This window comes from Pristiophorus japonicus, chromosome 7 (assembly GCF_044704955.1).
Source record: "Pristiophorus japonicus isolate sPriJap1 chromosome 7, sPriJap1.hap1, whole genome shotgun sequence".
In the NCBI taxonomy this organism is placed as follows: domain Eukaryota; kingdom Metazoa; phylum Chordata; class Chondrichthyes; family Pristiophoridae; genus Pristiophorus; species Pristiophorus japonicus.
Genome location: NC_091983.1, coordinates 244,641,083 through 244,665,533, shown reverse-complemented (window position 1 = coordinate 244,665,533; position 24,451 = coordinate 244,641,083). Strand labels below are relative to the sequence as shown.

Here is a 24,451-nt window from a genome sequence, read left to right as displayed (position 1 = left end):
CACCCTAAATGAGTCCCGGCGGGCAGGGGAAGGCCCCCAGGGGAAGTCTTTGAGGCAGTTGACCAGCTCATTTTTGACGGCAAAGCTGACTCCATGAAGGCGGCAATCTTCCTCTGGTTTTCCTTTCCAGAAACAGGTGAAACCTCCACCTTGTTCCTTGAGCTGGCCTTTCCCTGCTGCCGAGTCTCGCTTAGGGCAGCGATGTCAATGTCAAAACGGCTGAGTTCCTGGGTAACTATGGCGGGGCAGCATTCCGGCCTGTTGCTGTTGGAGTTGTCCATGAGGGTCCTGACATTCCAGGTCCAGAACTTTGTATTAACGAAGTGAAAGGTGCCTGTGCGTGAGTTCTTTTAACGTGGGGTGGCCGCTGCACACCGGCAACCACACGGGCTTAGCTGAGCGAGGTCTTGATCCAGTGGCAAGGGGCTCCAAGACAACTGGAGACCCAGGCACTGCTGTATAAGACTAATTGCCTATGGTGAGGTGTTGGCCGCAAGCTCGCCGCCGAGTAGCGCCATTGATGGTAGGTGGCCCGAGGCTTGGTTGGGGGACAGGCATTAGGAAGGTCAGCTGTCCGCTGGGGGATATTTTAAAAAATTTCTTCCAGAGTTTCCAAGGTTATTAAAAAGTTTCTTAAAAGTATAAAAGTATTTCCAAATTGGTTAAAAAGTTACTCAGGTTGTTTAAAAAGTTTGAAAGTTGATTAACGAATGCCTCATGACTCTTTGTCTTACCCTATCCTGGAACCAATGCGCCACAGTCTTCAGTGCCCAAACAATCGATGCAATGGATGAGGCTAAAGAGGATTTTTATTCCAACCTCGGGACAGCCCTGTCCCACGTCCCCACTGGCGACAAACTGATCCTCCTCGGTGACTTCAATGCCGGCGTTGGCAAAGACACAGCTCTCTGGGAGGGGTGATTGGCAGAGAGGGGGTAGGGAAAGCCAACTCCAGCGGTACCCTACTCCTGACAAAATGTCTAGAGCATGAACTCCTCATCACCAACACCCTGTTCCGCCAGAGTGTCAAATACAAGGCATCGTGGCAACACCATCGCTCCAAACACTGGCACCTGCTCGACTATATCATCGTCCGAGCCAGGGATCGCAAGGATGTGCACATCACCCGCACCATGACAGGAGCTGATGACTGCTGGACGGACCACCGCCTAATCCGATCCATCATCGATATTAACATAGCCCCAAAGCAGAGGGGACAGCAGAAGCAGTGCCGTAAAAAAGTCAATGCTGGGGCACTTAAGGACCCAGCTAAGAGAGCCTAATACAGCCAGCGCCTCACAGCTAATCTGGCATGTCTTGATGACCCTGAGATGCTGAATGCCCACAGCGCTTGGTCTGCCCTCCAGGCTTCTATAACCAGTGCCTGTGAAGAGACACACTTGGTCACTCAACCAGGAAACACCAGGACTGGTTTGATGAAAATGATGATCAGGAGATCGAAGAACTAATCGACTGCAAGCACAGAGCATTTCTGAACCTCAAGCAACAACCAAACTCAGGAGCAGCAAAGCAACGTTACATATGGCTCAAGGCTGAGGTCCAACAAAAAACCCGGAACCTAAAGAACAGGTGGTGGATGGAGAAAGCACAGGAGATACAACAACTGGCCGACAGCCACGATATGCGAGGATTCTTCACTGCAGTCAAGGCCACCTAAGGTCCAAACTCCCAAGGCCCCACCCCACTTTTGGCCAAGACACTCATCAATGTCACCAAGGCTGTCAGGGCCCGCTGGAAGGAACACTTCAAAGATCTCCTCAATCGAGATTCTGCCTTTGACTCGAGTGTTCTCGACTCCATCCCGCAGCATGCGACCCGCCACCACCTCAGTGAAACCCCAACATTGCACGAGGTAGGCAAAGCCATAAAACAGCTCAAGAATAACAAGGCTACGGGTGCAGATGGAATCCCTGCTGAGGCGCTAAAGGATGGCGGAGAGGCGCTGTTGGCGCGGATACATGACCTCATCTCTCTCATCTGGAGGGAGGAGAGCATGCTGGGAGATCTCAGAGATGCAGTGATCGTAACCATCTTTAAAAAAGGGGACAAGTCCGACTGCGATAACTACATGGGAATCTCCCTGCTATCAGCCACTGGGCAAGTTGTCACTAGAGTTCTCCTCAACCGTCTTCTCCCTGTGGCCGAGGAGCTCCTCCTGGAATCACAATGGTGACTTCGTACCCTATGGGACACAATGGACATGATCTTTGTAGCGCGACAGCTGCAGGAAAAATGCAGGGAGCAGCGCCAGCCCTTATACATAGACTTTTTCGATCTTACAAAGGCCTTTGACACTATCAACCGCGAGGGTCTATGGAGCGTCCTCCTCCGTTTCGGATGCCCCCAAAATTTTGTCAAACATCCTTTGCCGGCTCCATGATGACATGCAGGCTGTGATCCTTACCAATGGATCCATTACAAACCAAATTCACGTCCGGACCTGGGTCAAACAGGGCTGTGTCATCGCTCCAACCCTCTTCTCAATCTTCCTCGCTGCCATGCTCCACCTCATAGTCAACAAGCTCCCCGCTGGAGTGGAACTAAATTACAGAACCAGTGGGAAGCTGTTTAACCTACGCCGCCTCCAGGCCAGGTCCAAGGTCACCCCAACCTCTGTCGTTGAGCTATAGTACGCCGACGACGTCTGCGTCTGCGCACATTCTGAGGCTGAACTCCAGGATATAGTCGATGTATTCACCGAGGCATATGAAAGCATGGGTCTTACACTTAACATCCGTAAGACAAAGGTCCTCCACCAACCTGTCCTCGCCGCACAGCACTGTCCCCCAATCATCAAGATTCATGGCGCAGCCATTGACAACGTGGACCATTTCCCATACCTCGGGAGGCTTTTATCAACAGAGCAGACATTGATGCGGAGATTCAACACTGCCTTCAGTGCGCCAGTGCAGTCTTTCAGCTGTCTGAAGAAAAGAGTGTTCGAAGACCAGCCCCTCAAATCTACCACCAAGCTCATGGTAGTAATACCCGCCCTCCTGTATGGATCAGGAGCAGGGACGATGTACAGAAGACACCTCAAGTCGCTGGAGATATATCACCAATGATGTCTCCACTAGATCCTGCAAATCCCCTGGGAGGACAGGTACACCAACATCGGTGTCCTTGCCCAGGCTACCATCCCCAGTATTGAAGCACTGACCACACTCAATCAGCTTCGCTGCGCCGGCCACATTGTTCGTGTGGTGTATAAAATGATACAATGAACGCCGTACTGTGAGCCAGTGACTAGGTGTAACCTGGTCAGTCTTTAATGGCTTCCAGAAGTGAAGATACAAAGGTGAAGTTCAGGTTAGATACCAGGCCCAGCACGAGTGTACCTATGACCCTAGGATATCCGACGATAGTGCCCCCTGTTGGTGGGCAGACCTTATATACATACATTACAGTTTATGCCAGACACGAGACTCCCTAACAAATGCTCTATGCGAAGCTCCTTCATGGCAAACGACCCAAAGGTGGGCAGCGGAAACGTTACAAGGACACCCTCAAAGCCTCCCTGATAAAGTGCAACTTCACCACTGACACCTGGGAATCCTTGGCGAAGACCGCCCTAGGTGGAGAAAGTGCATCCGGGAGGGCGCTGAGCTCTTCGAATCTCAACGCCGAGAGCGTGAAGAGGTCAAGCGCAGGCAGCGGAAGGAGCATCCGACAAACCAGTCCCATACACCCCTTCCCTCAGTGAATATATGTCCCACCTGTGACAGGGTCTGTGGCTCTCGTATTGGAATGTTCAGCCACCAAATAACTCACTTCAGGAGTGGAAGCAAGTCTTGCTCGATTCTGAGGGACTGCCTATGATGGTGATGATAGTGCACTATCCCTCCTCATCCTTTTCGACCTGCCTGCAGCTTTTCACATGGTTGCCCACACCATCCTTCTCCAATGCCTCTTCTTCATTGTGCAGCTGGGTGGGACTGACCTTGCATGGTTCCACTCTTAACTATCCAATCGTAGCCTGAGAATGTTCTGCAATGGATTCTCTTCCCGCTACCACACCATTATCTCTGGAATCCCGCAAAGGCTTATTTTAAAATCTCATGCTCAAATCCCCTCCACGGCTTCACCCCTCCCTACCTCTGTAACCTCCTCCATTTAAGAACTCTGTAACCTGCAACCATTTAAGAACTCTGCTTTCCTCCAATTCTGGCCTTATGCATCCCCACTCCTTTCGCCCCATCATTGATGGTCAGGCCATCAAGGCACGAAACTCTGGAATCTCTCCCTACACCTCTGTGACTGTCCACCTCTCTCTCCTTCTTTAAGATGCTGCTTAAAACCTACCTCCTTGACCAAGCTTTTGGTCACTTGTCCACCATTTTTCGCTTGGTATCAATTTCTATCATATTGCAATTCTGTGAAGTGCCCTTAGGATGGTTTACTCCGTTAAAGTCGGCATATAAATGCAAGTTATTGTTATGCAGGATGGTACTTACGAGTGAATTCCATCACCAAAGTTTTCAGGATCAGGAGGAAACATCGAAACAGAGAAACATAGAAAATAGATGCAGGAGTAGGCCATTCGGCCCTTCAATATGATCATGGCTGATCATGCAACTTTAGTACCCAGTCCTGCTTTCTCTCCATACCCCTTGATCCCTTTACCCGTAAGGGCCTCATCTAACTCCCTTTTGAATATATCCAACGAACTGGCCTCTACAACTTTCTGTGGTAGAGAATTCCATAGGTTCACAATTCTCTGAGTGAAATAGTTTCTCCTCATCTTGGTCCTAAATGGCTTACCCCTTATCCTTAGACTGTGACCTCTGGTTCTGGACTTCCCCAACATCAGGAACATTCTTTCGGCATCTAACCTGTTCAATCCCATCAGAATTTTATATGTTTCTATGAGATCCCCTCTCATTCTTCTAAATTCCAGTAAATATAAGCCTAGTCAATCCAGTCTTTCTTCATATGTCAGTCCTGCCTTCCTGGGAATTAGTCTTGTGAACCTTCGCTGCACTCCCTCAGTAGCAAGAATGTCCTTCCTCAAATTAGAAGACCAAAACTGTACACAATATTCAAGGTGTGGCCTCACCAATGCCCTGTACAACTGCAGAAAGACCGCCCTGCTCCAATAGTCAAATCCTCTCGCTATGAAGGCCAACATGCCACTTGCCTTCTACACCGCCTGCTGTACCTGCATGCCAGCTTTCAATGACTGATGTACCATGACACCCAGATCTCGTTGCACCTCCCCTTTTCCTATTCTGTCACCATTCAGATAATATTCTGACTTCCTGTTTTTGCCACCAAAGTGGATAACCTCACATTTCTCTACATTATACTGCATCTGCCATGCATTTGCCCACTCACCTAACTTGTCCAAGTCACCCTGCAGTCTGTTAGCATCCTCCTCACAGCTCACACTGCCACCCAGCTTAGTGTCATCTGCAAACTTGGAGATATAACATTCAATTCCTTTGTCTAGATGATTAATGTATATTGTAAACAGCTGGGGTCCCAGCACTGAACCTTGCGGTACCCCACTAGTCACTGCCTCCCATACTGAAAAGGACCCATTTATTCCGACTCTTTGCTTCCTGTCTGCCAACCAGTTCTCTATCCACATCAATACATTACCCCCAATACCATGTGCTTTAATTTTGCACACTAATCTCTTGTGTGGGACCTTGTCAAAGGCCTTTTGAAAGTCTAAATACATCACAGCCACTGGTTCTCCCTTGTCCACTCTACTAGTTACATCCTCAAAAAATTCTAGATGATTTATCAGGCATGATTTCCCTTTCGTAAATTCATACTGACTTGGACCGATCCTGTCACATGCTTTCAAAATGTGCTGCTATTACATCTTTAATAATTGGTTCCAACATTTTCCCCACCACCGATGTCAGGCTAACTGGTCTATAATTCCCTGTTTTATCTCTCCTTTTTTAAAAAGTGGGGTTACATTAGCTACACTCCAATCCATAGGAATGGATCCAGAGTCTATAGAATGTTAGAAAATTATCACCAATGCATCCACTATTTCTAGGGCCACTTCCTTAAGTACTCTGGGATGCAGACTATCAGGCCCTGAGGATTTATCGACCTTCAATCCCATCAATTTCCCTAATACAATTTCCTGTCTAATAAGGATTTCCTTCAGTTCCTCCTTCTCGCTAGACCCTCGGTCCGCTAGTATTTCCGGAAGGTTATTTTTGTCTTCCTTAGTTAAGACAGAACCAAGTATTTGTTCAATTGGTCTGCCATTTCTTTGTCCCCCATTATAAATTCATCTGATTTTGACTGCAAGGGACCCACATTTGCCTTCACTAATCTTTTTCTCTTCACATATCTATAGAAGCTTTTGCAGTCAGTTTTTATGTTCCCTGCAAGCTTACACTCATACTCTATTTTCCCCCTCCTAATTAAGCTCTTTGTCCTCCTCTGCTGAATTCTAAATTTCTCCCAGTCCTCAGGTTTGCTGCTTTTTCTGGCCAATTTATATGCCTCTTCCTTGGATTTAACACGATCCCTAATTTCCCTTGTAAGCCACGGTTGAGCCACCTTTCCATTTTATTTTTATGCAAGACAGGGATGTACAATTGTTGAAGTTCATCCATGTGATCTTTAAATGTCTGCCATTGTCTATGCACCGTGAACCCTTTAAGTATCATTTGCCAGTCAATCCTAGCCAATTTACGTCTCATACCATCAAAGTTACCTTTCTTTAAGTTCAGGACCCTAGTCTCTGTATTAACTGTGTCACACTCCATCTTAATGAAGAATTCTACCATATTATGGTTACTCTTCCCCAAGGGGCTTCGCACAACAAGATTGCTAATCAATCCTCTCACATTACACAACACCCAGTCTAGGATGGCCAGCTCTCTTGTTGGTTCCTCGACATATTGGTCTCGAAAACGATCCCTTATACACTCCAGAAAATCCTTCTCCACCATATTGCTACCAGATTGGTTAACCCAATCTATATGTAAATTAAAGTCACCCATGATAACTGCTGTACCTTTATTGCACGCATCCTTAATTTCCTGTTTGATGCCATCCCCAACCTCACTAATACTGTTTGGTGGTCTGTACACAACTTCTACTAACGTTTTCTGACTTTTGGTGTTCCGCAGCTGTACCCATACAGATTCCACATCATCCAAGCTAATGTCCTTCCCTACTATTGCGTTAATCTCCTCCGTATGTCTCCTTAACCACCTTATCCACCTGGCCTGCTACTTTCAGGGATCTGTAGACAAGCACTCCAAGGTCCCTTTGTTCATCTACACTATTACGTGGCCTACCATTTAATGTGTATACCCTTTATTAGCCCTCCCCAAGTGCATTAACTCACACTTTTCAGAATTAAATTCCATTTGTCACTGTTCTGCCCACCTGACCAGTACATTGATATCCTCTTGCAGTCCATGACTTTCCTCAAATATATATCTTTACTCAAATTTTATAAAATTATGGCAGAACATTGAAAGAACCACTGAGGCTGCGATTTTACTAATGTCGGCGGGTCCGTGGTGGCGACGTCGGTGGTGGATCCCGACCTCGCTGCTGGCTCCATCCAACTGTCGAATGGATTCCCTTCATCAGGCTTGTTAAGCCCGCCCAATGCATTTCTCGGGCAATTAGAAGAAGCAGGTCTGGTGAAGTAATTTGATGATGCGTCATCAGCCGGTTTCCTTAAAGGGACCATGTTCAAAATTATTTTGACATCTGTACTGTCAGTGTTCTGCAGCATTGAGGTGCTACTAACACTAATAATGACTGCACAGAGGCACAGGCTGCACCTAGGTACTCCCATGACTCCTCCCATATGCCGATGGAGGGAGTCACAGCACGCAAGGAGGTTCTCTTCCCTTCCCATGGGCAGAAGAGACCTCCCCAGGAGATCAGCATGGCCTGGTTGCACATTGCACAGGAGGGAAGAAGCAGGGATGTGGTCAGGAGGACCTGGGTGCAGTGCCGTAATCATTTCAATGATCTCAGTCGATCCCAAAATGTTAGTACCTGCTGTGCCCATCCTGCTGTGCCTATCATCACATCTCCATCACTCTGCCTTCCCTATCCTACTCTTGCACATCCTTACCAACAACAACTTACCTTGCACCTCCCCTCTCTATCTAGAATTATCTCACTAGCCACCCCTCGCACTCACCCTCATCCTAGTGCAATCATACCAACTGACAACACACAAGGGTAGCTACTTGGGTCTTTTATCTAATGTTCATGGAAAGCTTCTGTTACTGTGCTGTCAAACCTCTCTATTAAACACTTTGCGTTCTCGGAGAGATTCGCGTGGCTTAGTGAGTTTCAGTGAATGGTGAGTCAGAATGGTACCCCCCACAAAGGTGGTGAGTGTGAAAGGAATGGCTTGGTTATTGTATGGATGTTTTATGGTGTTGGTGTCGTGTGGTGCCACCCTGATGCATCATGTGGCAGCCAGGGTGTACAACGTCAAGTAAGGTAAATCTGGCCATGGCGAGGCCATCCCTGGCCTCCTGGGCAACAATGTGGTTGGATGCTGATGCCCTGTGTCCTGTGCAGCATCAATTGATTGCGGAGAAGGTTGGTGTCGTCGTTGTTGTTGTACAGTGTCAGCTGCAGCTCAGTTGTCTCTGAGTCAGAAAGTTATGGGTTCAAGTCCTACTCAAGGGACTTGAGCTTTAAAAATCTAGTCTGACACTCCAGTGTAGTGCTGAGGGAGCGCTGCAAAGTCAGAGGTCCCGTCTGCTCTCTCAAGTGGACGTAAAAGATCCCATGGCACTATTTCGAAGAAGAGCAGGGGAGTTATCTCTGTTTTCATTGCCAATATTTATCAATCAACATAACCAAAGAACAGAATATCTGTTCATTATCACATTGCTGTTTGTGGGAGCTTGCTTGTGTGCAAGTTGGCTGCCGCATTTCCTACATTACAACAATGACAACACTTCAAAAAATACTTCATTGACTGTAAAGCACTTTGTGATATCCGGTGGTCATGAAAGGCGCTATATAAATCCAAGTCTTTCTTTCTTTCTTGGTGCTGCTGGTATGCCTGGTGCTACTGGTGTTGGGGTTCATTGTGGTCTGATTCTGAGGACCAAGGTGAGAGAGTGTAAATGGCACCCATACTGATGGAGTAGATAGCAATTGAAGATGGAATGACAGAAGCAAGCTGGCAATGGTGAGAGAGGTTGCTGCAATGAGGTGACACTGGGTGGAGAGTTTGCTCCAGCACTTGCAGCCTGAAGAAAGCTCAATCTGTGTTCCAAAGGGAGAAAGCAACAGCCTCTATGCTTGGAAAATGAACAGGTGTGAAGTGGGAGCTTTTATACTACACTTCAAGCTGTCACTCATCAACTGATTCAATGGCCATTCAACTTCCGCCTCAGATTAACAGATGGGGTCCAGGAGCAACGTGGAAGCAGTGGGCCAGCTGTTAAAGTCAAAAGGTAAGGCTAAATGCACGCTTAACGGCTTGTCAACAAGCCAATAATTGTTTAAATTAGATCCCTCGCCGCTGCCGGTCGAGTCTGTTCAGCGCTGGCAGACCCGACATTGGGAAAGGCAAGTGTGTGCGATTTGACGCTGTCAATCAAATCAAATTTCACTGCTGACCTGCCACAGATCCTGTCCGCTGAGCATCAGCAAAATTCCGGCCTGAATAAAATATTTACTCTCATAGGAGACTCGAGTTTCTTATTACGGTTGTGCAATAACACACATTACTATTAACTGCCCTGGCCAATATTTATCGCTCAATCAACATCACTAATGACAGTTTGTCTGGTCCTCATCACATTGCTACTTGTGGGTGTGGCTATGCACAAATTGGTTTCTGTGGTGCCTACATTACAACAGTGACTACAATTCAAAAAGTACTTCATTGGCTATAAAGGGCTTAGGGACGCCCTAAGGTTATGGAAAGCACTATATAAATGCAAATCTTTCTTTCTTTTATTTCTTTAACTGCAACTTTATCCTCATATCTGTGAATAGCAGCTCGAGTTTACTATGCCTTCTTATCTCTCAATCTGATTGAATAGGGATGAATAAGCCAATCACAAAATATACTTGACCTCGCTGCTTTCCAATTTATTTTTATTAGTTCTCAGAATAAGGGCAACACTGGCCAAGGTACATTTATTGCTCATTCCTAGTTGCCCTGAGAAGGCACACCGAATCCCCTAAGGTGACAACACACCCACAACGATGCCAGACAGGGAACCACAGGATAGCAGCACAGTGACAACCGAAGGAATGGCGATACATGTCCAATTGCTCGGAATACACGTACAGTGTTATAGGATAGCATTCAACCACTGTCCCAAATTATTCATCATTAGCTATTTTATAAGGATTGTAAAGCAGACACAAATTCAAGACAAAGCTTGCAGATAACTGTGATATAATAATATGGCAGAGTAATGGTTTATATAAATACCTATGTTACCTTTGCAGAGAACTGTTGAAAGTTATGTGGAAAAACGTGTAGGAAGTACATATGGACCTCCAACTGGACGGAAAATGACTATATTCATTGATGATATCAACATGCCAGTTATCAATGAGTGGGGAGATCAGGTAAAATAGTTTAACTTATAACACTTCGGCCTAAATTTCTCCAGTGGTGATATCTCAGCCTGTCATAGAGGTGATCTCCTGACCTCAAATGAATTTCCAACCTTGGTGCTATTTTGGGGTTTTTCTGGCTCCATCGCATCTGCTCTGATGATGCCATCTTCCATACCAGAGCTTCCAAAATGGCCTCTTTTTTCCCTGAAACAATACTTGCTGCCTGTTGGACCAGGGTGTCATGTTATCCCAGTGGTTGTGAAAGCCCTTAATCACTTTGCCACTGGCTTCTTTTAGTCTGCTACAAAGGATGTTGGTTGCATCTCCCAGTCTGCAGTCCACAGCTGTATTAAGCTGGCCAGGGCTGAGCAGTACATGGCCTTTCCCATTGACTTCATAGTTAACACGAAAGAGCTCTGTGATATGCAGCAATGTAGGCATTCCTTGTGTCCAGGACACCATTGACTGCATACATGTCACCAGGGCACCAGAACACCAGCCAGCAACTTTTGAACATAAAAAGGTCTACCATTCCATTAATATCAAGCTGGTGTCTGATCACAGAAACAGGATCTTGTAAGTTTGTGCAAGGCATCCGGGCAGCTGTCACAACTTATTTATCCTCGACCAATATCTACAAATACCAATAACATACTGAAAATGCAGACTCAGAAGCTGATACTAAATCACAAAGCAGAAAAAAAGAGCTAAATGTGATTAATTGAATGGCAAATTAATACATTTCTTGTCCATAATAGTGTTTTTCCCAAAAGAAGCTTTACTAACTGTCGTACTGCAAAAGGGTCCTCACTTCGTGGCTTCAGCAAACCTGGTGGAAGATCGCTGTTCCTCATGTTGGGAACCTTGAGATGCTCTAGGCCAGTGACTTGAACCTGTGAGGGCGCGGCTGAAGACTGCTGCATAGAAACAAAGAAACATAGAAAATAGGTGCAGGAAGAGGCCATTCGGCCCTTCGAGCCTGCACCACCATTCAATAAGATCATGGCTGATCATTCACCTCAGTACCCCTTTCCTGCATTCTCTCCATACCCATTGATCCCTCTAACCGTAAGGGCCATATCTAACTCCCTTTTGAAAATATCCAATGAACTGGCATCAGCAACTCTCTGCGGTAGAGAATTCCACAGGTTAACAACTCTCTGAGTGAAGAAGTTTCTCCTCATCTCAGTCCTAACTGGCTTACCCCTTATCCTTAGACTGTGTCCCCTGGTTCTGGACTTCCCCAACATCGGAACATTCTTCCTGCATTTAACCTGCCCAGTCCCATCAGAATTTTATACGTTTCCATGAGATCCCCTTTCATCATTCTAAACTCCAGTGAATACAGGCCCAGTCGATCCAGTCTCTCCTTATATGTCAGTCCTGCCATCCCGGGAATCAGTCTGGTGAACCTTCGCTACACTCCTTCAATAGCAAGAACGTGCTTCCTCAGATTAGGAGACCAAAACTGAACACAATATTCCAGGTGAGGCCTCACCAAGGCTCTGTACAACTGCAGTAAGACCTCCCTGCTCCGATACTCAAATCCCCTAGCGATGAAGTTCTACATATCACTTGCCTTCTTCACCGCCTGCTGTACCTGCATGCCAACTTTCAATGACTGATGTACCATGTCACCCAGGTCTCGTTGCACCTCCTCTTTTCCTAATCTGCCGCCATTCAGATAATATTCTGCCTTCGTGTTTTTGCCACCAAAGTGGATAACCTCACATTTATCCACATTATATTGCATCTGCCATGCATTTGCCCACTCACCTAACCTGTCCAAGTCACCCTGCAGCCTCTTAGCATCCTCCACACAGCTCACACTGCTACCCAGCTTAGTGTCATCTGCAAACTTGGAGATATTACACTCAATTCCTTCATCTAAATCATTGATGTATATTGTAAATAGCTGGAGTCCCAGCACTGAGCCCTGCGGCACCACACTAGTCACTGCCTGCCATTCCGTTTATCCCGACTCTCTGCTTCCTGTCTGCCAACCAGTTCTCTATCCACGTCAATACATTACCCCCAATACCATGTGCTTTAATTTTGCACACCAATCTCTTGTGTGGGCCGTTGTCAAAAGCCTTTTGAAAGTCCAAATACACCCATCCACTGGTTCCCCTTTGTCCACTCTACTAGTTACATCCTCAAAACATTCCAGAAGATTTGTCAAGCATGATTTCCCTTTCATAAATCCATGCTGACTTGGACCGATCCTGTCACTGCTTTCCAAATGCCCTGCTACTTCATCTTTAATAATTGATTCCAACATTTTCCCCACTAGTGATGTCAGGCTAACCAGTCTATAATTACCCGTTTTCTCTCTCACTCCTTTTTTAAAAAGTGGTATTATATTAGCTACCCTCCAGTCCATAGGAACTGATCCAGAGTCAATAGACTGTTGGAAAATAATCACCAATGCATCCACTATTTCTAGGGCCACTTCCTTAAGTACTTCAGGATGCAGACTATCAGGCCCCGGGGATTTAACGGCCTTCAATCCATCAATTTCCCTAACACAATTTCCCGCCTAATAAGGATTTCCTTCAGTTCCTCCTTCTCTCTCGTATTTCCGGAAGGTTATTCGTGTCTGCCTTCATGAAGACAGAACCAAAGTATTTGTTCAACTGGTCTGCCATTTCTTTGATCCCCATTATAAATTCAGCTGAATCTGACTGCAAGGGACCTATGTTTGTCTTCACTAATCTGTTTCTCTTCACCAATCTATAGAAGCTTTTTCAGTCAGTTTTTATGTTCCCAGCAAACTTCCTCTCATACTCTATTTTCCCCCTCTTAATTAAGCTCTTTGTCCTCCTCTGCTGAATTCTAAATTTCTCCCAGTCCTCGGGTTTGCTGCTTTTTCTGGCCAATTTATATGCCTCTTCCTTGGATTTTACACTATCCTTAATTTCCCTTGTTCGCCACGGTTGAGCCACCTTCCCCATTTTATTTTTACTCCAGACAGGGATGTACAATTGTTGAACTTCATCCATGTGATCTTTAAATGTTTGCCATTGCCTATCCACCGTCAACCCTTCAAGTATCATTCGCCAGTCTATTCTAGCCAATTCACGTCTCATACCATTAAAGTTACCTTTCCTTAAGTTTAGGACCCTAGTCTCTGAATTAACTGTGTCACTCTCCATCTTAATAAAGAATTCTACCATATTATGGTCACATTTCCCTAGGGGCCTCACACAACAAGATTGCTAATTAGTCCTTTCTCATTACACATCACCCAGTCTAGGATGGCCAGCCCTCCAGTTAGTTCCTCGACATGTTGGTCTAGAAAACCATCCCTAATACACTCCAGGAAATCGTCCTCCACTGTATTGCTACCAGTTTGGTTATCCCAATCTATATGTAGATTAAAGTCGCCCATGATAACTGCTGTCCCTTTATTGCACGCATCCCTAAGTTCTTGTTTGATGCCATCCCCAACCTCACTACTACTGTTTGTTGGTCTATACACAACTCCCTCTAGCGTTTTCTGCCCTTTGGTATTCTGCAGCTCCACCCATACAGATTCCACATCATCCAAACTAATTAATTAGTAATTTCCTTACTATTGTATTAATTTCCTCTTTAACCAGCAACGCTACCCCACCTCCTTTTCCTTTCTGTCTATCCTTCTTGAATGTTGAATACCCCTGGATGTTGCGTTCCCAGCCTTGGTCACCCTGGAGCCATGTCTTCGTGATGCCAATGATGTCATATTCATTAATTGCTGCCTGCGCAGTTAATTCATCCACCTTATTATGAATACTCCTTGCATTGAGGCACATATGCATTCAGGCTTGTCTTTTTAACACACTTTGCCTCTTTAGAATTTTGCTGTAATATGACCCTTTTTGATTTTTGCCTTAGGTTTCTCTGCCTTCCACTTTTACTTTTCTTTTTTCTATCTTTTGCTTCTGCCCCCATTCTGCTTACCTCTGTCTCCCTACACAGGTTCCCATCCCCCTGTCATATTAGTTTAAACCCTCCCCAACAGCACTAGCAAACACTCCCCCTATGACGTTGGTTCCGGTCCTGTCCAGGTGCAGACCGTCCGGTTTGTACTGGTCCCACCTCCCCCAGAACCAGTTCCAATGTCCCAGGAATTTGTATCCCTTCCTCCTGCACCACTTTTCAAGCCACGTATTCATCTGAGCTATCCTGCGATTCCTACTCTGACTAGCACGTGGCACTGGCCTGCGATTCCTACTCTGACTAGCACGTGGCACTGGTAGCAATCCTGAGATTACTACCTTTGAGGTCCTACTTTTTAATTTAATTCCTAGCTCCCTAAATTGAGTTTGTAGGACCTCATCCCATTTTTTACCTATATCGTTGGTACCTGGCTGATCACCCTCCCCCTCCAAAAGGTCCTACAGCCACTCTGAGACATCCTTGACCCTTGCAGCAGGGAGGCAACATACCATCCTGGAGTCTCGATTGCGGCCGCAGAAACGCCTATCTATTCCCCTTACAATAGAATCCCCTACCACTATAGCTCTTCCACTGTTTTTCCTGCCCTCCACTGCAGCAGAGCCACCCACGGTGCCATGAACTTGGCTGCTGCTGCCCTCCTGTGATGAGTCATCCCCCGCAACAGTACCCAAAATGGTGTATCTGTTTTGGAGGGGGATGGCCGCAGGGGATCCCTGCACTACCGTCCTTCCACTGTTCTTCCTGTTCGTCACCCATTTCCTATCTGCCTATGTATCCTTTACCTGCAGGTATCCTTTACCTGCGGGGTGACCAACTCACTAAATGTGCTATTCACGACATCCTCAGCATCACAGATGCTCCAGAGTGAATCCACCCACAGCTCCAATGCCACAATGCGGTCTGTCAGGAACTGCATTAAGATACACTTCCCGCACATGTAGTCGCCAGGGACACTGGAACCATCCCTGAGTTCCCACATAGCACAGGAGGAGCATGACACATGTCCGAGCTCTCCTACCATGACTTACCCCTTAGATTAACCTAATTTGGCAACAATGATAAAGGTTACCTACTGATAACGAAATAAAAAGAAGAAAAAAAGCTTAAATACTCACAAATCCACCAGCCAATCACTTACGCGCTTGGCTGTGACGTCATCTTTTAATTTCTTTCTAATTCTTTGTTTACCTTCTGCCTCTGCACCTGCACCAGCTGGCCTCCTCCAACACTCGGGCCATTATAGGCCGCTCGACTCCCCGAATTCTGACTCATGTGGCCGCCTCCTCCGACACTCGAGCCTTTATAGGCCACTCGACTCCCCGAACTCCTGCTCCTGTGGCCGCCTCCGCCGACACGCAGGCCTTTATAGGCTGCTCGACTCCCCGAACTCCCGCTTCTGTGGCCGTCTCCGACGACTCTTGGGCCTTTATAGGCCGCTCGACTCCCCGAACTCCCGTTCCTGTGGCCACCTCTCTGAACTCTCGAACCTTTATAGGCCTCCGACTCCTCGAACTCTCACTCCTGTGGTCGCCTCTCCGAACTCTTGTACCTTTATAGGCCTCCGACTCCCCGAACTCTCGCTCCTGTGGCCGTCTCTCCGAACTCTTGTCCCTTTATAGGCTGCTCGACTCCCCGAACTCCCGCTCCTGTGGCCGCCTCTTCAAACTCTTGGGCCTTTATAGTCCTCCGACTTCCCGAACTCCCACTCCTGTGGCCGCCTCTCCAAACTCTTGGGCCTTTATAGGCCTCCGACTCCCCGAACTCCCGCTCCTGTGGCCGCCTCTGCCGACTCTTGGGCCTTTATTGGCCTCCGACTCCCCGAACTCCCACTCCAGCATCTCACCTGCTAGCGGGGCAGTCTGGCCCAGCTAACTTGCTGACACCATGGTGGGTATTGGTTGAGGGGAGCGGATGTGCTGATCCTCAAGAAAGGCCATGGAATTATCCTGTATCCTCAACAGAACTGGGACCAATGTCCTGCCGGGGGCTGGAGGTTTGCTCGTCCTGTTGGGGAGGATTTAAACTAATTTGGCAGGGAGATGGGCACCAATATGTATCATTTGAAAAACAAGGTGCAGAAAGGATTGGGAGAGATAGATAGCACTGGAGTAAGAAATAATACGATATTAGGTGGGGTAAGACTAAGAGAGAATACAAGAAGATCTTAAGATAGGTTTACAATACATGTGTGCAAATGCATGAAATGTGGTAAAAAATGGCGGAATTGGGTGATAAATATTCCTGGATATAATTTGTTCAGGAAAGATATGGAAAGAAAGTAAGAAGATGGGGTGGCAGTACTGATTAAGGAGAATATTACAGTGTTGGAGAGAGAAGATGTCCTGGAGGGGTCAAGGACAGAATCTATTTGGTTAGAGTTGAGAAACAATAGAGGTGCCATTACATTACTAGGTCTATTCTATCGGCCTAGACCTAGAGAACTAGTGGTAAGGATATTGAGGAGCAAATTTGCAGGAAAATTACAGAGAGGTGTAAGAACTATAAAGTAGAGATATTGGGAGACTTTAACTATCCAAATATAGACTGGGATAATAATAGTTAAAAAGGCAGAGGGGGGAAGAATTTCTGAAGTATGTTCAGGAGAACTTTCTTGATCAGTTTGTTTCTGGCACAATGACGAAGGAGGCATTGCTGGATATGGTTCTGGGGAATGGGGTGGGTCAAGCAGAGCAAGTGTCAGTAGGGGAACATTTCAGGAACAGTGATCACAGTATCCTAAAGTTTAGATAAGCTATGGAAAAATCAGGGAGCAATCGAGAGTCAAAATACTTAATTGGAGGAAAATCAATTTCAGTGGTTTGAGAATGGATCTGGCTCAGGTAAATTAGAATCAAAAATTGGCAGGCAAGAATGTAATCGAACAATGAACAGCCTTTAAAGAGGAGATCGTTCAGGAAGAGTCAAGGTACATTCCCACAAGGGAGAAAGGTTGGGCAACCAAAGACAGAGCTTCCTGGATGGCGAAAGAAATAGAGAGTAAGATGAAGCAGAAAAAGGCAGTGTATGACAGATGTCAGCTTGAGAATACAAGTGAGAACCAGGCTGAATATAGAAAGTTCAGAGAGGAAGTGAAAAAGCAAATAAGAGGGGCAAAAAGAGAGTATGAGAATAGACTGGCTGCTAACATAAAAGGGAATCCAACTGTCTTCTACAGGCACATAAATAGTAAACGGGTAGTAAGAGGAGGGGTGGGGCCAATTAGGGACCAAAATCGAGCCCTTGCATGGTGGCAGAGGACATGGCTGAGATACTAAATGAATACTTTGAAACTGTCTTTACCAAGGAAGAAGATGCTGCCAAATTCATAGTGAAAGAGAAGGTGGTTGAGATACTGGATGGGATAAAATTGATAAGAAGGAGGTACTAGACAGGCTGGCTGTACGTAAAATAGATAAGTCACCAGGACCAGATGGAATGCATCCTTGGATGCTGAGAGAAGTAAAGGTGGAAATTGCAGGGGTACTGGCCATAATTTTCCAATCCTCCTTGGATACGGGGCTGGTGCCAAAGGACTGGAGAATTGCAAATGTTACACCCTTGTTCAAAAAAGGGTGTAAGGATAAACCCAACAACTACAGGCCAGTCAGTTTAACCTCGGTAGTGGGGAAGCTTATAGAAATGATAATCAGGGGAAAATCGTGTTTCGCCAACTTGATTGAGTTTTTTGATGAGGTAACAGAGAGGGTTGATGAGGGCAATGTGGTTGATGTGGTGTACATGGACTTCCAAAGGCATTTGATAAAGTGCTACATAATAGGCTTGCCAGCAAAGTTGAAGCCCATGGAATAAAATGGACAGTGGCAGCATGGATACGAAATTGGCTAAGTGATAGGAAATAGATAGTAACAGTTGTTTTTCAGACTGGAAGAGGTATATAATGGTGTTCCCCAGGGGTCGGGACTAGGACCATTGCTTTTCTTTATATATATATTAATGACTTAGACTTGGGTGTACAGGGCACAATTTCAAAATTTGCAGATGACACAAAACTAAGTAGAGTGAATGGTGAGGAGGATAGTGATGGACTTAAAGAAGACATAGGAATGCTGGTGGAATGGGCCGACATGTCGCAGAATAAATTTAACGCAGAAAAGTGCAAATGCATACATTTTAGTAGGAAGAACATCGAGAGCCAATACAAACTAAAGGGTACAATCCTAAAGGGGGTGCAGGAACAGAGAGAACTGGGGGTATATGTTCACAAATCATTGAAGATGGCAGGCCAGGTTGAGAAAATGGGATCCTGGGCTTCATAAATAGAGGCACAGAGTACAAAAACATGGAAGTTTTGATGAACCTTTTTAAAACACTAGTTCTGCCTCAACTGGAGTATTGCGTCCAATTCTGGGCACTGCACTTTAGGAAGGATGTGAAGGCCTTAGAGAGGGTGCAGAAAAGATTTAGCAGAATGATTCCAAGGATGAGGGACTTCAGTTACATGGATAGACTGGAGAAGCTGGAGTTGTTCTCTTTAGAGCACAGAAGGTTGAGAGGAGATTTGATAGAGGTGTTCAAAATCATGAGAGATCTAGACAGAGTAGATCGAGAGAAACTGTTCCCATTGGCAGAATGGTCGAGAATCAGAGGACACAGATTTAAGGTGACTGGCAGAATAACCAAAGGTGACATGAGGAAAACCTTTTTTTATGCAGTGAGTGGTTAGGATCTTGAGTTCACTGCCTGAAAGAGTGATAGAGGCTGACTCAATTGTGGCTTTCAAAAGGGAATTGGTTAAGGACCTGAAGGAAGAAAAATTGCAGAGTTACGGGGAAAGGGCCGGGGAGTAAGAAGTCTCTTGCAGAGAGCCGGCACAGGACAGGTCGAATGGCCTCCTGCTGTGCTGTAACCATTCCATGATTCTTCTATTCTACTGTGATAGGGGGACTATAGTTTTTTTTTCTGAATGTACTAGCTAAGAAGAGCAGAACGACGTCACTTATCCAAGTTAAACAATCATCTTAAAGTAAGGATTAACATTTGTCTTGTCTTCTGTCTTTCAGATTACGAATGAAATAGTTCGTCAGATGATAGAAATGCATGGAATGTATAACTTGGATAAACCAGGAAACTTTACTAAAGTTGTTGATGTGCAATTAATGGCTGCAATGATCCATCCAGGGGGTGGGCGCAATGACATCCCACAGCGTTTAAAGAGGCAGTTCACAATCTTCAACTGTACACTCCCCAGCAAAGCTTCAATTGACAAAATCTTTGGTAATTGTCAGCTCCGGTTTGTTTCTATCAAATATTCCAGCTTTGCAGCAAATAGTACCTTTATGATGTTGTGCATCGTACTAATCTTATAAAAATTCTGTGCTGCTACTTTTAATGCAATCTTACCATCGTACAGAAATGTAATTCTGAACAGAAAATTCCACTGCTAATGGGTCAAAATAGCAATTAACCCAAATACTGAGTGGGCAGATCCAATTAATTTTATTCACGCTGCATTTTATGAATAGTTACATTAGCCGATAAATCGTTGCTGTTATTGAGTCTAAGGCGAGTAGTAAACAAATGCTGGTTGGTAGTAATGTTGAGATTGCAGTAATGTTGAGATAGCTTACCAACCAATTTCTGTTTGTAACAAAATCGCCATCGGTTTGAGCACTAATGCACTCAATTTGTGCAAAAGAACAATTCAACCAGTGGTTTAGGCACTAAAGAGTTAAGTACCCCATATTGTCATACTTATGATTGGTGCAGTCATCCCATTATTAGTAAAGCCTGTATTAGTAAAGAAAAAATATTGGAAAAATTAATAGAATTAAAAGCTGCCAAATCCCCCGGACCGATGGCCTACATCCTAGGGTTCTAAAAGTGGTGAATGCATTTGTGGTGATCTTCCAAAATTCCCTAGATTCGAGAACGGTCACAGCATATTGGAAGGTAGCAAATGTAACACCTCTATTTAAGAAAGGAGGGACAGAAATCAGGGATCTATGGGCCAGTTCGCCTGACATTAGTCGTCGGAAAAATGCTGGTATTCATTATTAAGGATGTGGTAACAGAACACTGAGGGGCGAAATTGGCCCTTTTACCAAGGAGTTAGCGCCTCCGGGAGGCGTTAATGGGGCATGAAAGGGATTTTGCCTGCGCACGGCGCAAAAATCGCCCCCCACAGAATTGGGCAGGGGTTCTACGGAGGTTGCTCCTATCGGAAGCGCCCCGCTGGGCAATGCGTGGCGATAATTACGTTATCGTCATGCCCATTGCCCCCTGACCGCCCCGGAAGTTAAATTGCCCTGCGTGATCTACCTCAGCACCTGGCGATGACAATAATATCTTCAACTATCGAGTTGTAGACGGGAACTGGATGCAGCAGCGCTATTTAAAGGTGCCATCTTGGAAACTATTTTCTGTCGGCGATTACTTTTTTCTGCTTTACAACAGGCAGAGTGGCTGGTAGACCAATAGCAGCGATTTTTACCTCAAAGAGACCTCTGCCTCCTAACTTTTCCCCTACATAACTCACAGCAATTTTGAAGTTCAGCCATTTCTGTCACTTCATGGGGGCTGTGCTGGCACTCGACCTCCTGCTCTGATGTCACATTCAGAGGATGCTTCGATGAAGACAACTTACAGAGGGAAAGGCCTAGAGAGAGGGAGAGATAAAGGCAAATTCAAAGAGAGTTGGCACCACAGAGGCCCATGGAGCAGGCCACAGGGAGAGGCAAAGTGAAAGGCACAGGAAGAGACAAAGGGAGAGGATAAAGGGACAGGGACAGACAAATACAGTTGCAGGACATGGAGAACGAGAGGTAGCAGCACTGGGAGAACCAGAGGCAGCAGCACTGGGAGAACCAGAGGAAGCAACACAGGGACAGCCTGAGGCAGCAGCACGAGGAGAACCAGAGGTAGCAGCACATGGACAGAGGGAGCAACACAGGGACAATCAGAGGCAGCAGCACTGGGAGAACCAGAAGTAGCAGCACTGGGAGAACCAGAGGAAGCAACACAGAGAACCAAAGGCAGCAGCGCTGGGAGAACCAGAGGAAGCAGCACATGGAGAACCACAGCAACATGTTGTCAGAGTAAGAAGGTACCACAGGGCTGGCAACAGAAGGCCTTACTCTCCGCGAGCATTCCGGCAGCAGTTCTTCTTCATCAATTTCACTGATGAGCAGTGTGTGCGAAGGCTGTGTTTCAGCAAAGAAGTGGCCACAGAGCTCTGCCATCTGCTGCAAGGAGACCTCGAGCCTGATACCAGAGTGAGCATAACTCTCTCAGTGGCAGTCAAGGTCACCATCATGCTCAATTTTTACGCCAATGGATCTTTCTAAGGAGCAACAGGAGACATCTCCAACATCTCCCAGTTTGCTGTCCATTGCTCCATCCACAAGGTCACAGGAGGAGGAAAGACTATATCTTCTTCCTCATGAGCAGAGAGAAGCAACACGAGCATGCATGTGGCTTTGCCAGGATAGTGGGCTTCCCCATGGTGCAGGATGCCATTGACTGTACCCACATCACAATTCAGAGATCTTCCATAACCGCAAAGGCTACCACTACTGAAGGTCCAGTTGGTATATGACCACACTTGCAGAATACTCACTGTGAATGCCCACTGTCCTGGCAGCAGCTACGATGTCTTAATCCTATGCCAGACTGGTGTGCCAGCTCTGTTCCAGCCCCCAAATGAAGATCGCAGCTGGTTGCTTGGAGACAAAGGCTATCCGCTTTCCACCTGGCTCATGACTCCCCACACAAACCCCACCACTCCTGCCCAGCACTCGTACAATGAGAGCCATGCCGCCACCAGGAACATCATTGAGCAGACCGTTGCAGAGGACCCACCCCGGCAGTGAGATTGGGGTTACCGCAACCAAGAGGAAGCGGAACATGATGTCACACGCTCCACCTCCTCTCGGAGGTTAGCCTGGTGCGCTAACCACAGGAATTTTCCAGTGCTACGTGGTGGCAGGAGCACAGGGCCCTCCCCCTTCGTTAAAGCAGAAGGCGCATTGCCAATTCTGCATCGGGGAGAAGGGGCCACCACTTCACCATCGGGGAGTGGGGTGCCATGGCAACAGCTTTTCACAGAAGCGGAGTGCCAGGTTGCAACATCGTGGCATGAACCTGGCGAATTGAACAAGGCAAGACCGTTTAAGACGGCCATTTAAAAAAATCTGTGTGCAACACCTCCTTTAATTTTTGCCCCATGAGCGTAGTGATGCCCGGTTTGCGACTAGTGAAGCTGGCGAGGGCATCGCCCACTGTGGCCTCACAGGTCTCGACCGAATTTTCGCTCTGGCGCGTAAGTGGGTCGCTGCACATGGAGATGAAGTCGTCATCGCCGGCGCAGCGGCCCGGGACGCTACCGGCAGGAGCAGGAGCAGGGTGCTGTCGGTTTGCATCTCGGCTAACTCCTGTGGAATTTCGCGGGAGCTGGTAGTGACCCCGCGTCGCAGGCCAGAAGTTGTTTGCCCTCAGGGGGCGCTAATGGGAGGCGAAAACAATGCAAATTTCTCACCCAAAGAGCCTGCAAAGGGATTTAGACAGATTAAGTGAGAACGTAAGAAATTGACAGGTGGAGTATAATGTGGGAAAATGTGAGCTTATTCTATTTAATCGGAAGTAAAGAAAACCAGAATACTTTTTAAATGGTAAGTAACTATTAAATGTTGGTGTTCAAAGGGATTTAGGTGGCCTTCTACACGAAACACAGAAAGTTAACATGCAGGTACAGCAACAATTAGGAAGGAAAATGGTATGTTGGTGTTTATTGCAAGGTGGTTGGAATGTAAGAGTAAAGAAATCTTGCTGCAATTGCACAGAGCTTTGTGAGACCACACCTGTAGTATGGCAGGAGAGAGCAGCGTGCAGCGGCCCGGCCCAGAAATCGGTGCGGTCCCAGCCTGCAAGACCATCAGCCGGCCGGAGCCATTGGAGGGAGCAGCATGTGCTGCTGCAGGAGGGCAACGGCTGTGAAGTCAGGTCGTTGATTGCAGTGCGGGCAGACACAGCAGGAGGGGCGAAGGAGCAGCAAGAGTTTATAGAAGGAAGTGACTGGGGCCTAGGAGAGGCGTGAATCTGGGGCCCAGAAGAGGTGAGGACCCAGGGGCAGCATGGGCCAGCCCACACTGCTATATGTATGTGCGCTAGGTCTGTGCAGCAGAGCTGGCCTCCAGTCGTCTTGATTAATTCTTGCCACTGGACCAAGACCTAGCTTTGTCAAGCCCGTGTGGTGGCTGGTGTGCAATGGCCACCAAACGTAAAAAAAATACACACACAGTCATCTTCCACCTTCCAAGATGTAGTTCGAGATCTGGAATATTAGATCCTTCATTGAAACACCTGCGAACACATCCCTTTTTGGAGTGGAAGCAAGTCATCCTCGCTTCGAGGGACTGACTATGATGATGAGTACTACACACACCTGTCGGATATCTATATATATAAGGTTCACTAGATTGATTCCTGGGATGAGAGGGTTGTGCTCGGAGGAGAGATTGAGCAGAATGGGTCCATACTCTCTGAAGTTCAGAAGAATGAGACGTGATCAATGCGAGGAGTATTCGGAATAAGGTGGACGAATTAACTGCGCAGACAGCAGTTCACGGGTATGATTAATTGGCATCACGGAGACATGGCTCCAGGGTGACCAAGGCTGGGAACTCAACATCCAAGGGTATTCAGCATTTAGGAAGGATAGACAGAAACATAGAAACAGAGAAAATAGGTGCAGGAGTAGGCCATTCGGCCCTTTGAGCCTGCACTGCAATTCAATGAGTTCATGGCTGAACATGCAACTTCAGTACCCCATTCCTGCTTTCTCGCCATACCCCTAGTTCCCCCTAGTAGTAAGGACTACATCTAACTCCTTTTTGAATATATTTAGTGAATTGGCCTCAACAACTTCCTGTGGTAGAGAATTCCACAGGTTCACCACTCTCTGGGTGAAGAAGTTTCTCCTCATCTCGGT

At 46.5% G+C, this 24,451-nt stretch overlaps 1 protein-coding gene across 2 annotated transcripts in view; it reads left to right on the top strand.

The window, feature by feature from the left end:
* LOC139267485 (dynein axonemal heavy chain 8-like) overlaps positions 1-24,451 on the top strand; it is a 2,569,686-nt gene that overhangs the window by 1,940,415 nt on the left and 604,820 nt on the right. For both annotated transcript variants that reach the window (XM_070885867.1, XM_070885866.1), the window contains 2 exons: positions 10,450-10,572; positions 19,527-19,740. In XM_070885867.1, coding sequence (XP_070741968.1) covers positions 10,450-10,572; positions 19,527-19,740 — 337 coding nt within the window. The remainder of the gene's footprint in view (positions 1-10,449; positions 10,573-19,526; positions 19,741-24,451) is intronic.